General features: G+C 33.6%; 1 protein-coding gene across 1 annotated transcript in view; it reads right to left on the bottom strand.

Moving 5' to 3' along the window:
• COL11A1 (collagen type XI alpha 1 chain) overlaps nucleotides 1–14,442 on the bottom strand; it is a 222,042-nt gene that overhangs the window by 150,801 nt on the left and 56,799 nt on the right. Inside the window, exons 5-7 of the mRNA XM_052638265.1 lie at nucleotides 6,815–6,943; nucleotides 1,575–1,691; nucleotides 878–967 (exon numbers count right to left, since the gene is read on the bottom strand). Coding sequence (XP_052494225.1) covers nucleotides 878–967; nucleotides 1,575–1,691; nucleotides 6,815–6,943 — 336 coding nt within the window. The remainder of the gene's footprint in view (nucleotides 1–877; nucleotides 968–1,574; nucleotides 1,692–6,814; nucleotides 6,944–14,442) is intronic.

The raw sequence follows: 14,442 nt of genomic DNA, 5'->3' as shown, positions 1-14,442 counted from the left end.
TGAAAGAATTTGAGCATATAAATAAACATTTTAATATAATCATTTTTGGAAAATGATAAACTTGATTAGTTTGGATTAACTTGGACAAGATTTGGACTTGAAATCTGTTTTTACTCTAAAATGTTATTATTCTAAAATATGTGTTTTCACGTAAAGTCCCACTGGGACACATACGATGTAAAATTTTTATTAATTTAAATGATTCAGTTAATCCTCATACCAGGTGTGAAGAAATTTAACAAAGTTAAACTGAATTGTATACTTATTTTCTCATAATTGGAATATGCACATAATATGAAATTCAGGAAGATTGTTCTAATTTGTACCTGAATATACTTAAATATTTTCATAGAAAGGACTGGGAAAAGTTAAGATATATTATTTTAGCCATATTAAGTTTGAAAATGTAAACAGACATTAAAATCAACTAAGACTATATTTTATCAAAATATTTGTGTCATAAAAATGCATAATTATTGGTCAGATGGCATAAATTTTAATTGTATCATTTGATGATACAATTTTTTTTTTTGGAGGATTTTCCTCCTCACAGAAAGGTCATGTTGTGAGTAACCTTAATCACATTTTGAGAAGCTTGCTCTATCCCAGGAGCGATAAAAAAATGATGGCAGCCAATTCAGTTTGATCAATTTAACATTGCATGAAGCAGAGTCATGCAAAACTGAATTGGGATTAATTTTAAACGAACTGTTTTTTAGTAATAGTGAGCCAGTGCTATTGTTTCTCTTACTTTGGTAAAGGAATAAAAACACCAAATTTTTTAGAGGTTATAGATTCTTCCAGAGTAAAATATATCAAGAAATATTGCACATTTAAAAAATTTGAACTGCAATTTAATGCTATCTATGAACATTACCTCATTTGATCCAGATACACTCCTAGGAGCTTCAGTCTGGTAACTTTCTGTCCCATAGTTGTAGTCTTGAAAATCATCAACAATATTTGCCTAATAGTGAATTCAAAAGAAAAGTAATTACTAAAAATGTTAAGGCAATCCCATATCTATGGAAATCATAATTAATTAGGGTATTGTATTAGCCAAATGAGTATTTATTTAGTTGGGTTAGGACAATGACTCGTCATCAGAGATCTTCCAGCTTATCTAGGAGAGATCTTGATTGCTTTTTCTTTGCTACCTTTACCCCTAGCTTGGCCATTGCTGCTGCTTGATAAGTTTTCTTCTTCTTGGATGCAAATTTTTCAGATTTAGGGGGTGTAAACTTTTTGGACTTTTTCTTTGAATTAGTGGCCACTGTCTTCATCTTCATTTTGAAACTGAATTTCTTTTTCTGTAAAATGTGGTGAAAGATGGAATGGAAAACATAAATAAAATGAAAAGGGAAATGAAGAGCATGGATGAAAGGAAGAATAAGCAAACCAAACCAAACATCATTCCTTCAGGACAGCTACTACTGTCAAATAAAAATCAGTTATTGGGTCATAGAAATGAGATGAATGAAAGATCGACGATAAGTCTGAGGAAGAGTGGACATAAGAACCACAGGATGACAAACACCAGGACACCATACACAAAGGTTCTTCTTTGCTTTTACCTCGGTTTGTGCTATTGTCTCCTCAGTTACAGTGGGTGACTCTGTTACACTTTCAGCCTCTTTATATTCTGCTTCCCCATACTCATAGTCATATTCCATTATATCCTCAGGTGCATACTACATCGCAAAGGAAAAAATATCAGGCAATTTTGTTAGTTGCTGGCAATACTATTAACAAAATGGGAATCATGTTCTTAACTTTTACTGGTAAAGTTAAGAGACAAGGAAATACTGTTATCTAAATATTACTTGTGTTACAAAGAAGTAATACTATCATATACAGAGTATAATAAAATACTGACAAAGCAGGTTTTCTAAGAGCAGAACAGTGGTTAGGAGTGTGAGGAAATTAAAAGTTTAGAATATTAATTCAAACTTTTAATTCTTAATATTAATTCAAACACAGCAGTTACATACTTGGACACAGTTGTTGTCCATAGTTGTTAAATATTCATGTTAATTTTAATTTATAAAAACTACTACACAAACCTCTTTTATTTATAGTAATTTCAATGGGTACTTTTTTTTTTTCCATTGAACTGCATGTTTAAAAATAGTCTTCCCAAGTATGAAGGAATTTTCATATCAATTGTTGGATGGAAAGGGGAGAGGAAGGAAAGGGAACAGAAGGAACATGAAATGATTCTATATTCTATTTAGAATAATAGAACCAATGGGAAAAACTCTAAAATCTATTCAGAAATAACTAATTTGTTATAAACTTAAGATCAAAATGAGCACAGTTGTGAACCATTAAAAGATTCAAAATTAGATCTGTTTATATTTTTTACAAATATTGTGTTTTCTCTATTGAAAAAGAGTATAACACTTCGGTATCTTAAAACATGTAAATGTAACTCAAATTGAAAGATGGAATACTAGATTGTTTTTTATTAAAAGAATTAAGAGAAAAGTATGTTTCTCAATAAAGGGATGAGAGAAACAATTAATATTTAATTATGAGGAAAACAGCTTCACCTTCAAAGCCAAATATCTCTACTGAAATTTTAATCTTAAACATATATTATTGGTTTTAATCAAAATAACTCTAAATCTATTAAGGTCATATATAACAAAAATATTTATTAAGCAGCAAATCAATAAGCTAAAATGCTAATATATATGTATATATTATTTATATCTTTATGTATATGTATACATACATTTGTGTATGTATATGTACATATATTATATTTAGTATATTTATGTATATATATACTTAGGTACATATATACATATGTGTGTATATATACACACACATGTGTATATACACACACACAAACATATGCTAAAAGCAGTCTATTTGGAAATCCCTAAGTATTTGGTAAAATTTCAATTATAACCCAAGTGGACCTCTCTTGGCCTTTTAAAATTGCCAATAGTTCCCTTTCAATGCACCAGAAAAATAACTCTTCACACCATGTCTTTCAGAGACTTGTGATCACTGGACCTTCTAATAAGCGCTATTAGCTACAGCAATGCAAATGAAGGCAAATTTCACAAAGACATATAATGAAACATATTGCAAACCAATCGCAAGAAGGATTGAAAAACCAAGGAGGATTGTAAAAATAGACAATTTAAAAGCATCTTAAATGCATCTTGGATGCAGCCTGATATTCAAAATAGCCAGTTACCTTTACTATCTTTATATCATGTTTTTCTTTTTTCTTTTTCCTTATAGGAGGAAACCTGTTCTAATCTCCATAATTTCTCTTCTGTATTAACTTTTTCTACATGGAGATCAAACAGACTAGCCGTGATGGTGGAATAATGAAGGAGGTAATGTGCTCACTATCTTAGGCACGAAAGCACATGCTTTTCTTAGAGCCATCCAGAAGTCAGTGAAAAGAATCACTGCTTCTGTTCTCCTTATCTTTAAACAACATCCCCTCTGGTGGGTACTGACCCATGTAGGAATTTGCTGGTCTACATGAAGCTTTACAACCTGCTTTTGGAAAAGATTCTCCCTTTTTGCTGCAGAATTTTGTGATGCCTCAAAGACAGGTAAAGAAGAGAGAACTAGTTATAATTAATCAGATGAATATGAGCAAAAAGATGTGCAGTGATAGAATTTCACCTACTATTTGAGAGTTGCCTAGCCTAAGTTTAAACATTTGAGGAGAAAGGGACTTTTTCTGGAAATTTTGTTAAGTCTTTTCTTATTCAAGTTGTTAGAGAAATAGTGACATCAGCAAATATCTATGCATCTATGAGAACTAGGATATCTGATAAATATTAAGTGCAAAAAGTTAAAGGTAATAAATTTCTTTATAGAACAGTGTATTCCTGTTGCTTCTTCGTCCTTTTCATGTTTTATACTGATATGAAAAATAAGAATGTTAATTCCCTACTGTACATAAGACATTGCAATCTGTGCTGTATTCAATATATTAAGAAAGAACCATATGCAGATTTAACATCCAATTTTCTAATAAAGATAGAAGGATTATTTAACATAGTGGAAAAATTCCCAAACCACCATAATTTTAATATTGGTTACTTTGCTATATAAGTGGTATTGCAGAGGTTCAAGTTGAATAATAGTTTCATATTAACACTATATTTAAATCTATCATTTTACATTTCATTCTGATTATGATGCAATGTTACATCAAACACATAAAAATTGAATCTTAAGAATGAATTAAAATATGCTCTTTAGAAGATATGAAACATACAAAAGCACAAGTTGAAGAAAACATATTTGAGTTAATTTATAAAATAAATTGACATATTTATTAATCCAAATCAGAATGATAATATATTATTGTCACAAATTTATTAATGAAAAATTAAGCAATATAAAGTACAACATGTATGCTGGATGCTCTATTTTCCACTATATGTTCTTTATTCATTGGTAACATTACTTTTGTATTTTGCATAGGCAAAATATCTATTGTACAATTATTAAAATGCATACTTGTAATATAATGATACATAAATGGATATAGTTCAAAAGTAATATAAAGGTGTTTTTCATACTAGTATAAAAGATTTTTATCACTGAAGTATCAATGTAATTTAGCATTGTTGGGAAAAAGTGAGAGCTGATTCTTTAAAAAAATTTTTCAAGATGACATATTCAATATAGAAACTAAGAAATGCTATTATTGGATCACCCAACAAGATTTTCATGCAGTCCTTATCATAGCAGTACATTCTTTTCCTCATCAGATGCTTCTAGTAAAAACAAATTTGACTTACCAGCAGAATGTTAAATTTATGAATCAACAACTGAAGTAAAAAAGGGAATGCCTACTTTTTAATGAATTTAAGACAATAATGGTTAAAAGTATTATTTTGCCTTAAAATAACTCAGCTTACCTGACATAATAGCATTAAAACATGGGAATAAAATAGCTCAAGGTGATATAATAAGAATGCATACCTTCATTCTTCCCAAAATCAGAGCCATATCTGTTGCTAAAAAGAACAAGTCTTATCTTTTTTAAAACAGGAGCAAAATATTAATAAATCTCATCTGTCTTGAACATATATACTAAATGTTATAAATTTTAATATTGAGTCCCCACATAGTCCCAACTAAACCTGAAGATATTAGAACGTTTTAATAAATCATGAGGGAATTCACAGATTGTTCTAATAAATCATGAGGGAATAAAAAAGAACGAAGCACTTGAGAACTGGGAGACAAGCAAACACAAATATCCAAGTAATTTCTCTTTTATTCTCTCATATTGCTTTCCTTTTAGCTTCTTAAAGCTTTATTCTGTTTCAAAACAATATTAATATTAACTTATGGAAAAGTCAGGGCAACAGAATTCACTAACATACCTTAAAAAGAAAAGTAATGTCAAAAATTAATAAAACACAAATTTAATTCACATGCAGAAATAACAGTAAACTAAAATTAAGAGATAAGATCTTAACCTGCTCTAAATAGTAAAACTCAAAAGACTGTACTTCATATTATTTTAAAAGTCAAGAAGAAAGCTATTTGAGTCACTTTCAAAGATAAGGATAATTTTGATGTTTATAAACTTCCACCCCACCTTCTAAAATTTTAAACTCTTCATCTTAAGAAATAAAGTTTTGCAACCAACTAAAGATGCAACTCCTTCCAGAATTTGCTTTTTAATTTCAAGAAAATCCACATTAACAAAGTCTACCTAAAAATTTGCATAAAAGGTACACTGTGCTATATTTTTTGTTCTTTGGGATATTCAAGTCTGACAAAATGGCTATCGCTAACTTAAATGTACATATTTTTTATCTGAGAAAGAATAGAGTCAAATTTCATTATGGTGAATTTTCTGGCAAAAGCAGCCTGGAAAAATGGTTTTACACCAGAATTTCAAATAAAGTAATGCACTATTAATCAAAGCATATGAACGTCTAGTTATTGCAATCAGCTCATACTGCTTTTCATTCCATTGCTCTTTGTATCAAGTCTTGTGCAAGAAAAGGAAAACTTACATATCAATGTAGCATAACCTTGTAAGAAATGGAAAAAAAAAAAAGAGTCTCTAAATATTCAACACAGCCTGAAACTTGAAGATAGCACTAACATCCCTTTTTCATCTGCTGCTGCTGCTAAGTCGCTTTAGTCGTGTCTGACTCTGTGTGACCCCATAGACGGCAGCCCACCAGGCTCCGCTGTCCCTGGGATTCTCCAAGCAAGAACACTGGAGTGGGTTGCCATTTCCCTCTCCAATGCATGAAAGTGAAAAGTGAAACTGAAGTCACTCAGTCGTGTTTGACTCTTAGCCACCCCATGGACTGCAGCCTACCCAGCTCCTCTGTCCATGGGATTTTCCAGGCAAGAGCACCAGAGTCAGGTGCCATTGCGATCAACAGGATTGCCAAAGGCTTGAAGATATGGCATGTATGCTAGAAAATAGTTATCCTTGTCTTGAGGCTGCCTTAATTATAAAAGTAACAAGGAAAAAAATAAGTGTTAGAGAAATTATCTCTTTTCTCATCTCCCACTAAGAAAAATATCCTCCTCTACACACTATATAAGGGAACTAACTCTATTTCTAAGAAATTAAGTAACAAAATACTTAAGATTGAAACAAACATCAAAAATCTTCTTCAAATTGCATCTCCTTTGAAATATTAGTGAAAGAGTGAGTGTTAGTCACTCATTAAAACACTATTAAATAAAAGGTATAGTTTAATTAAAAGTGAATAAACAGAGATACAACTTGAAACTGCAAACTATGTCATTACCACGGGAATGAGAAAACCTGCCCTGATCTTACGTTCCTCACCTCGTCAACCTGGGGTTCCTGAGCCTGAGCAGCCTTGGGAGCTGAGGAATCACAGTCTGGACTATAATGCTCACAGTAGTCATATGCTGCTTTGGGGTCACCTATGATCAACAATTGCTGGATGTCCCCCTGCCAAGAAACAAACATGGTTACTTAGCATATTTGAATACACATATATCCAGAGCAAGATTTACCCAAGACATAGTGTTTTTCATTTTCAAATATCTGAGAAGAAAAATCACTTACATTTCAATGTTAAAAGCAGTCTTATAGGATTGAGAGAGAAATTCACAACTATTTAACAAATCAGATCTTAATATATTCCAATAAAAATTAATGAAAATAAATTTAAAAAAATTTAAATGTAATAAAATCAAATATTTTGCTCTTGAAGTCACCTGAATATTTCCACATGGGTCTAATTCAACATGAAGCTAGTTTGATATAAATCTATGGGCCATGATCATATTAATTCAGAATTATGCCCAAGCATGGAAAAATGTCTGGGTTAATATCCATTTGACTTGGTAATTCAAGTTTCTGTAAGTTTGAGAGCATGAGTCTGATTCACAAAACTCCTGATTTCACTTTTAATAATTTCCCAGGTATTATAGCTTTCTCTATATCTGACTAGCATAAGTTATTTAGAGTCTGATGAAAATTTTACACATCTCTAAAACTGAGTACTAAAAGAATTCACAGCACTTTTATGCTGCAGCATTCACTTATTCATCAACTAATGTGTATTGAAAAGGTACAATACACAGGACATTGAACATAGATAGTATCATGGGAGGTGCAAACATAAACTTGATATAATCTTTGCCCTTAGAGATTGTAATATAATGGTTAAGATTTAAAACTGTAGTAAAATGGAGAGTAAAATTTATAACTTAAAAAGATACAAGCAAACTCATGTGAAAAGTACCCAGAAAAGAATATAAATTATTTAATTCTGGCCCACAAACTTTCATTAAATACCATGGTTACTATCTGTAGTGTGGTAGTTAATGCTATTTGCATTGCTTTCTTCTGTCTAAAAAGCACTCTATAGTCTTACTCTTAAAATTAGCACTTATTTTAATGGCTGATAAATCTATATTTTCACCCCTATCACATTATTGAAATAAAATTTATATACAGAATTTATTCTTTTAAAGTGTACAATTCAGTGTTTTTAGTTCATTCACAGGGTTTTCCAACCATTACCAATATCTAATGTTAAGAAACTGTCATCACCTCTAAAAGAAACAACACAACCAAGGAGAGTCACTGCTTATCTCCTTCCCCCGGCCCCTGGTACAACTAGACATTTCATACATCATGAAGCCTTTTGTGACTAGCTTTTTTTATTTATCATGTCTTCAAATAAATGGACTCATTATTATGTCTGTGTTGCTATGCTTGATGGTGTCCCACAGGTCTTTTATACTCTGTAATCTTTATTTCGTTTATTCTTTCTTCTCTTCATACTGAGGAATCTCCATTGATTTTCAACTCCAGATGTGTTTTATTCTTTTAAAAGAAATCCAACTGTTATTTATCTCTATTTGATAAAACATCATTTCCATATTGTCATTTAGTTCTTATGCTGTGGTTTCCTATAGCTGTTTTTTGTCTTTTGTTTTTTTTTAACATACGCATAACTGCTGACTCAGAGTCTTTGGTAAGCCCAATATCTGTCATGTGTTCAAGGACATAGATTTGCTTTTCCTTTGTATGGGACATAATTTCCTGATTCTTTACCTGTCTCATAATTTTTTCTTGACAGTTGCATATTTTAAATATCACCTTTGGAAACTGTATTCCATTATGCCTTCCCCTCAACGCCTGATATTTCTGTTTGCAGTTATTTTCGCTGCTTGTTTAGTGATCTTTTGAAGTAATTCTAATAAGTCAATATTTTTTGTTTTCTGTGTCCACTGAGGACTCTACTCAACTATGCTAGTGGTGAGTAAATGATTGAACAGAGAGTTCCTTAAAAAACTTTCACTATTTGCCAAGAGTCTTTGAGTGTGTATTTGTGTGTGAGTATGCCCTTAATATTTCAACAGTTTACAACTATGCTTTAGATCTCATTTTTTGTTATATAGATCCTAAAGCTCAGTGATATTTGAGATATTAGGGTCTCTTCAGGTCTTTTCTGAACATTTACACAGGCCTCATAGATACCTAAGATTATACAGAAGCTTTTCAGTGCCCTTCATAGACATCTCATTTCCAATTTTTTTCATCTTTGTCTGATCCTTGTTTGCTCAACATCCTAGCATTTAAGTGAACACTGCCAAGTACTAAGATCTGCATCTAGAATGTCTCATTAGTAACAGAAAAATTACTAAAATTAAAATGTCAAAAACACACATCTGCCAATAAAAATTTCACTAACATGATGTATTATAATGCTTGATAATCATTAAGATAAATTTTGTTGAATTAAGAAATTTCTCCACAGTCAGATTTAGCTATAATTCTTCAGTTACTTAGTCATTTTACTTAATCATTCATTCAGAAAGTTCTTTATAAGTGTATGTAATCTCGGTGGCTCAAAGGTAAAGAATCCACCTGCAATAGAGGAGATGCAGAGAGGCGAGTTTGATCCCTGAGTTGGGAAGATTCCCCATGGAGTGGGGAAATGGCAACCCACTCTGCTTACTTAATGTATATGCAGAGCATTTCATGCAAAAAGCCTGGCTGGATGAATCAGAAGCTGGACTCAAGATTGACAGGAGAAATAACAATAACCTCAGATATGCAGATGATATCACTCTAATGGCAGAATGTGAGGAGGAATTAAAGATCCTCTAGATGAGAGTGAAAGAAGAGAGTGAAAATGCTGCATTAAACCTCAATGCTAAAAAGCCAAGATCATGGCATCCAGTCCCATCACTTCATGGAAAATAGAGGGGGAAAAATGTAGAAGCAATGACAGATTTTATTTTCTTGGGCTCCAAAATCACTGCAGGGCTGGTTGCAACCATGGTGACACTTGCTTCTTGGAAGGAAAGCTATGACAAACCAAGACAGCATATTAAAAAGCAGAGACATCACTTTGCCAACAAAGGTGTGTACAGTCAAAGCTACAGTTTTTCCAGTAGTCATGTGTGGATGTGAGAGTTGGACCATAAAGAAGGCTGAGCGTTGAAGAACTGATGCTTTTCGAACTGTGGTGCTAGAGAAGACCTCCTGAGAGTCCCTTGGACTGCAAAAAGATAAGACCAGTCAGTCCTAAAGGAAATCAACCCTGAATATTCACTGGAAGTACTGAAGCTGAAGCTCCACTATTTTGGCCACCTGATGCAAAGAGCTGACTCATTGGAAAAGACTCTGATGCTGGGAAAGTTTGAAGGCAAAAGGAGAGGGTATGGTAGAGGATGAGATGGTTAGATAGCATCACCGACTCAATGGACATGAGTTCGAGCAAACTCTGGGAGATAATGAATGTCAGGGAAGCCTGGCATGCTTCAATCCATGGGGTCCACAAGAGTCTTATATGGCCTAGCAACTGAACAACAAATAACTAGTAACAGAGAAATTTGAATTTTCTTCATTTTGCTGTTTAAAAAAAAAAGACAATCATTCAGTACATCTTGAATACGGTCATCTTAGAGGATCTCATTAGAAATTCTAATTCTTGAACCCCAGCTTTGTCATTAATTACTCAGAATTATGCAAGTCATTTGGACTTCCCAGGTAGTGCAGTGGTAAAGAATCTTCCTGCCAATAAAGGAGACTCAATAGACATAGGTTTGACCCCTCGGTTGGGAAGATCCCCAGGAATAGGAAATGGCAATCCACTTCAATATGCTTGCCTGGAAAATTCCATGAACAGAGAAGCCTGGCAGGCTACAGTCCATGGGATCACAAACAGTCTGACACAATGAGCAATTAAAACTTCAAACTTAACTTACAGATAATACAATAAACTAAATGCAGCTTTTGCTAAAACAAAAAAAGTCACCTGTTGTATGGCATATGGTATTTTTAATAGCATATTTTTTAGAATACTGGATTTCTAAGTACTTAACTATTCTAGTTAAGGCACTCCACTTCATGAAATGGAATCTTGCCATTATTTCCACTATAAATTCTTTATTCAGGTGTTTGATATTCAGCCATAAAATATACTACTGGAAAGAAACTGGAAAATTCAGCTAAAAATCTATAGTGCTCTTTTTCCCAGAAGGTATTTTACAGTGTTTTATGGTAATCATATGACATGATATGAGACAGTCTGTAGACAAACAAAAGCATCCTGACAGGTTGAATGAACCATAAATGTTTAGATTCAATAGTAATAAAAACTTCCACAACTGGATAAAGGTGAAGTTACCAAGTAAAATTGGCATATGATGCACACAACATATGAAAAAGACATGCTCCTCCTCTAATGACCCACAAAGCCAAAATTAAAGCAGAGCTGATGCAATTACCTTGCTATCTACAGCTGTGCCAACTAGGTCTGAGTCTATGCTATAGCATTTGTCTATAGACAGGATGATCCTGGAAGAGGAAAGCAAAATAAATGTAAGAAAACTGAATATAAATTATAAAGATATGGTTCATCTGAATGTAACTTCCATTGCAAAAGGATTCTGACATATTTTTATCACAACAAATTATGTAAGTATTAGTGTATCCTCATTTCAAAGCTAAAATATAACGCATATATCCTAACAATTATTGTCTGTTATTTTTGGTTCTATACGCATATACATGTTGTTGTTTAGTGTCTCATTTAATTTCAAAGGTTTCAAAAATTAGAAATTTCATCTCCCCTAAGCCTGGAGTAAACCATATGCTGCAACTGTAGTCTATAAAATCAGCTACCCTCCATATTTCCTGAAGCACATTCTTACTTCCATTACTTCCAGCATGTAGGTATCTCAATGGTAATTAATGCATTTGTAAAATGCTTCTTGGGAAAATCTTAACTGTATGTTATAAGCAAATAGGAGTTAGGGTGATGAAGAAGATGGAAAGAGAAATAGCATTAAACAGAAAAGGCATCTTAAAACTTTGGATGCATGAAGCTGACGAAGTTAGAAAAGTACATACAGTGCTGTATAGTTGGAGGGATGGCCCTATACAGTGATAGTGAGTAGTGAAGACTGAGGTATAAAAGAGATAAAGATAGAAGGAAAACAAAACAAACAAACAAACAACTAAGGAAGGAACCAATTTAAGAAGGGTTTTATGTGTCAACTGAAATCTAAACATTACAGAGTGTTGTTCAAAGACTTTGAACTATGGAGTAAACTGATCAATGCTGCATTTTAACAAAACTGCTATGACAACATGGGGGAGGATGATTTGAAAGCAGCCAGTTTGTAAGCATAAGAATCAATTAGGAATCCATTGCAGTTAAGCATTGAGAAACTAAACTAAGGCAGAAATAGGAGGAATGGAATAAAGGATGGTGGTGGTGGTGGTGGTTTAGTTGCTAAGTCGTGTCCAACTCTTGCGACCCCATGAATGGTAGTTCAGCAGGCTCCTCTGTCCATGGGATTTCCCAGGCAAGAATACTGGAGGGGGTTGCATTTCCTTCTCCAGAGGATCTTTCTGACCCAGAGATCAAACCCAGTTCTCCTGCACTGCAGGCAGATTCTTTATCAACTGAGCCACCAGGGAAGTCCATATGGAATAAAATATAGATATAAAAGATATCTAGGAATAAAAGATAGATATAAAAGATAATACAGTTTATTAGAGAAAACAGGTGTGAGATTTGGGAACTGACTGGATGCTGATGATGGAGTGGGATGGGATATGCAAGGAGAGAAGGACAAAGTGCATTAGAGAGTAATGGAAGGTAGTTTTGCAGTTTCTGATACGTGCAAGAGTAGGGAGGCAAAGGCATTTGTTTGGCTGAGAAACAATAAAAGAGAAAGATGGAGGATGAACATTTTAAGTCTATGAAGTGAAATGATAATTAAGGGTTGTTTTTAGAAAAAGGTCAGTCTTCTTTTTAAAAAATTTCTCTTTATTTACTTTTGAATTGTACTCCTCTACATGCCAACTGTCAGGTTATATAGCTGTGGCCAAACTAAGCTATAAGCATCAGTAAGAATCAACAGAAATTTTTCCTTTAACCTGAAAGTACATACTTCTGTAATAATTAATACCCATTTTTTCCACTGATAATTATAGACAAAATGAACTTGCCTAGATTTAATGTTATGGGCTGGGTGATTTGTGTCCCCAAATTCACATATTTAAATTCTTAGTCTCAGAATCTGACTGTATTTAGAGATAGGACACATAAAGATAGAATTAGGATTAAATGAAATCTTTATGCTGGGCCCTAATCCAATATGGCTGGTCTTTCTACAAGAAAATGAGAATAGGACACAGACACCACAAAACAAAGAGCATGTGAAGACACAGGTAGAAGATGACTATCTACAAGCCAAAGCGAAAGGTCTCAGAAGAAATCAACCTTGCTGACATCTTGATCTCAGAGTTCAAGCAAACAGAACTGTAAAAAAGTTAATTTCTGTTGTTTTAAGACCCAGCCTGTGGTATTTGGTTGTGGCAGTCCTAGAAAATGAGTATAGACTGATAATTACTAGCTGTTTATATTTATATCTTGCAAGTATTATCTATAGTAGAATAAAGAAGAGCGCTTCAAAGCAAGTATTTTTGTTTGTTCATGATATGGGTAATGTCTGACTATGTCAAGGGACTGATATTAAGTAGATGTTGTGGAAGTATTGACTGATTTAATATGACAAGTAGCTAGAATTCAGGGTAATCACAGGTTATAATGCACCTGGACAGTATCGTCATGTGTAAATATCCCTGAGGCACTGGGGGTAACAGAAAGTAAAGAATGATTAAAAAAAAAAAAGAAAGAAAGAAAGAAAAAGAAAAATTATTGTCTCCAAGTATAAATAAAGAATTTGAAAGCATTGAGTTGTGTGTGTGTGTGTTAAGTTTTATTTGGGGCAAAATTAGGACTGCAGCCTGGGAGGCGGCATCTCAGATAGCTCTGAGAGACTGCTCCAAAGCAGCAGTGGGGGAAAGACAATATATAAGGTTTTGGTGAAGGGGGAGTTCAATACCATGAAGCACTCATTTTACAAAAGGCTTTTTTGTTAGTCATGAGGATCTGATTTAACTATGAAGGGATTTAGTGCTTCTCTAGACATGAGGAGATGCAAGGATCGAGATCATAAAATCTGTTCCTAGAAACATCCAACTATTTAAAGACCTGTCCCACCAGATTCCCTGGAGCAGAGTGCCTCACTTCACCCTGAACTCCCTCCGGTTGTTGAAGGTCAACAGCTATAGAGGCAGATGGCAAAGGCCTTTGTTGTTCAGTAGTTGGCAAAGGAATTTGAAAGCATGGAGTTTTTAAATAAACTTACCAGGGATTTAAACAACTTTATCAAATTAAATTATGCTAGAATTTATACTGGCTTCCCAAGTGGCTCTAGTGGTAAAGAACCCGCCTTGCCAACGCAGGAGACATAAGAGATGCGGGTTCAATTCCAGGATTGGGTAGATCCCCTGGAGAAGAAAATGTCAGCCCACTCCAGTATTTTTGCCTGGAGAATTGCATGGGCAGAGGAGCTTGGCGGGCTATAGACCATTAGGTCGCAAAGCGTCGGACACGATTGAAGCGATTT

The sequence above is a fragment of the Budorcas taxicolor genome, chromosome 3, assembly GCF_023091745.1.
Source record: "Budorcas taxicolor isolate Tak-1 chromosome 3, Takin1.1, whole genome shotgun sequence".
Taxonomy (NCBI): domain Eukaryota; kingdom Metazoa; phylum Chordata; class Mammalia; order Artiodactyla; family Bovidae; genus Budorcas; species Budorcas taxicolor.
The sequence above is the reverse complement of the archived record's forward strand: the minus strand, read 5'-3'. Positions and strand labels throughout refer to the sequence as shown.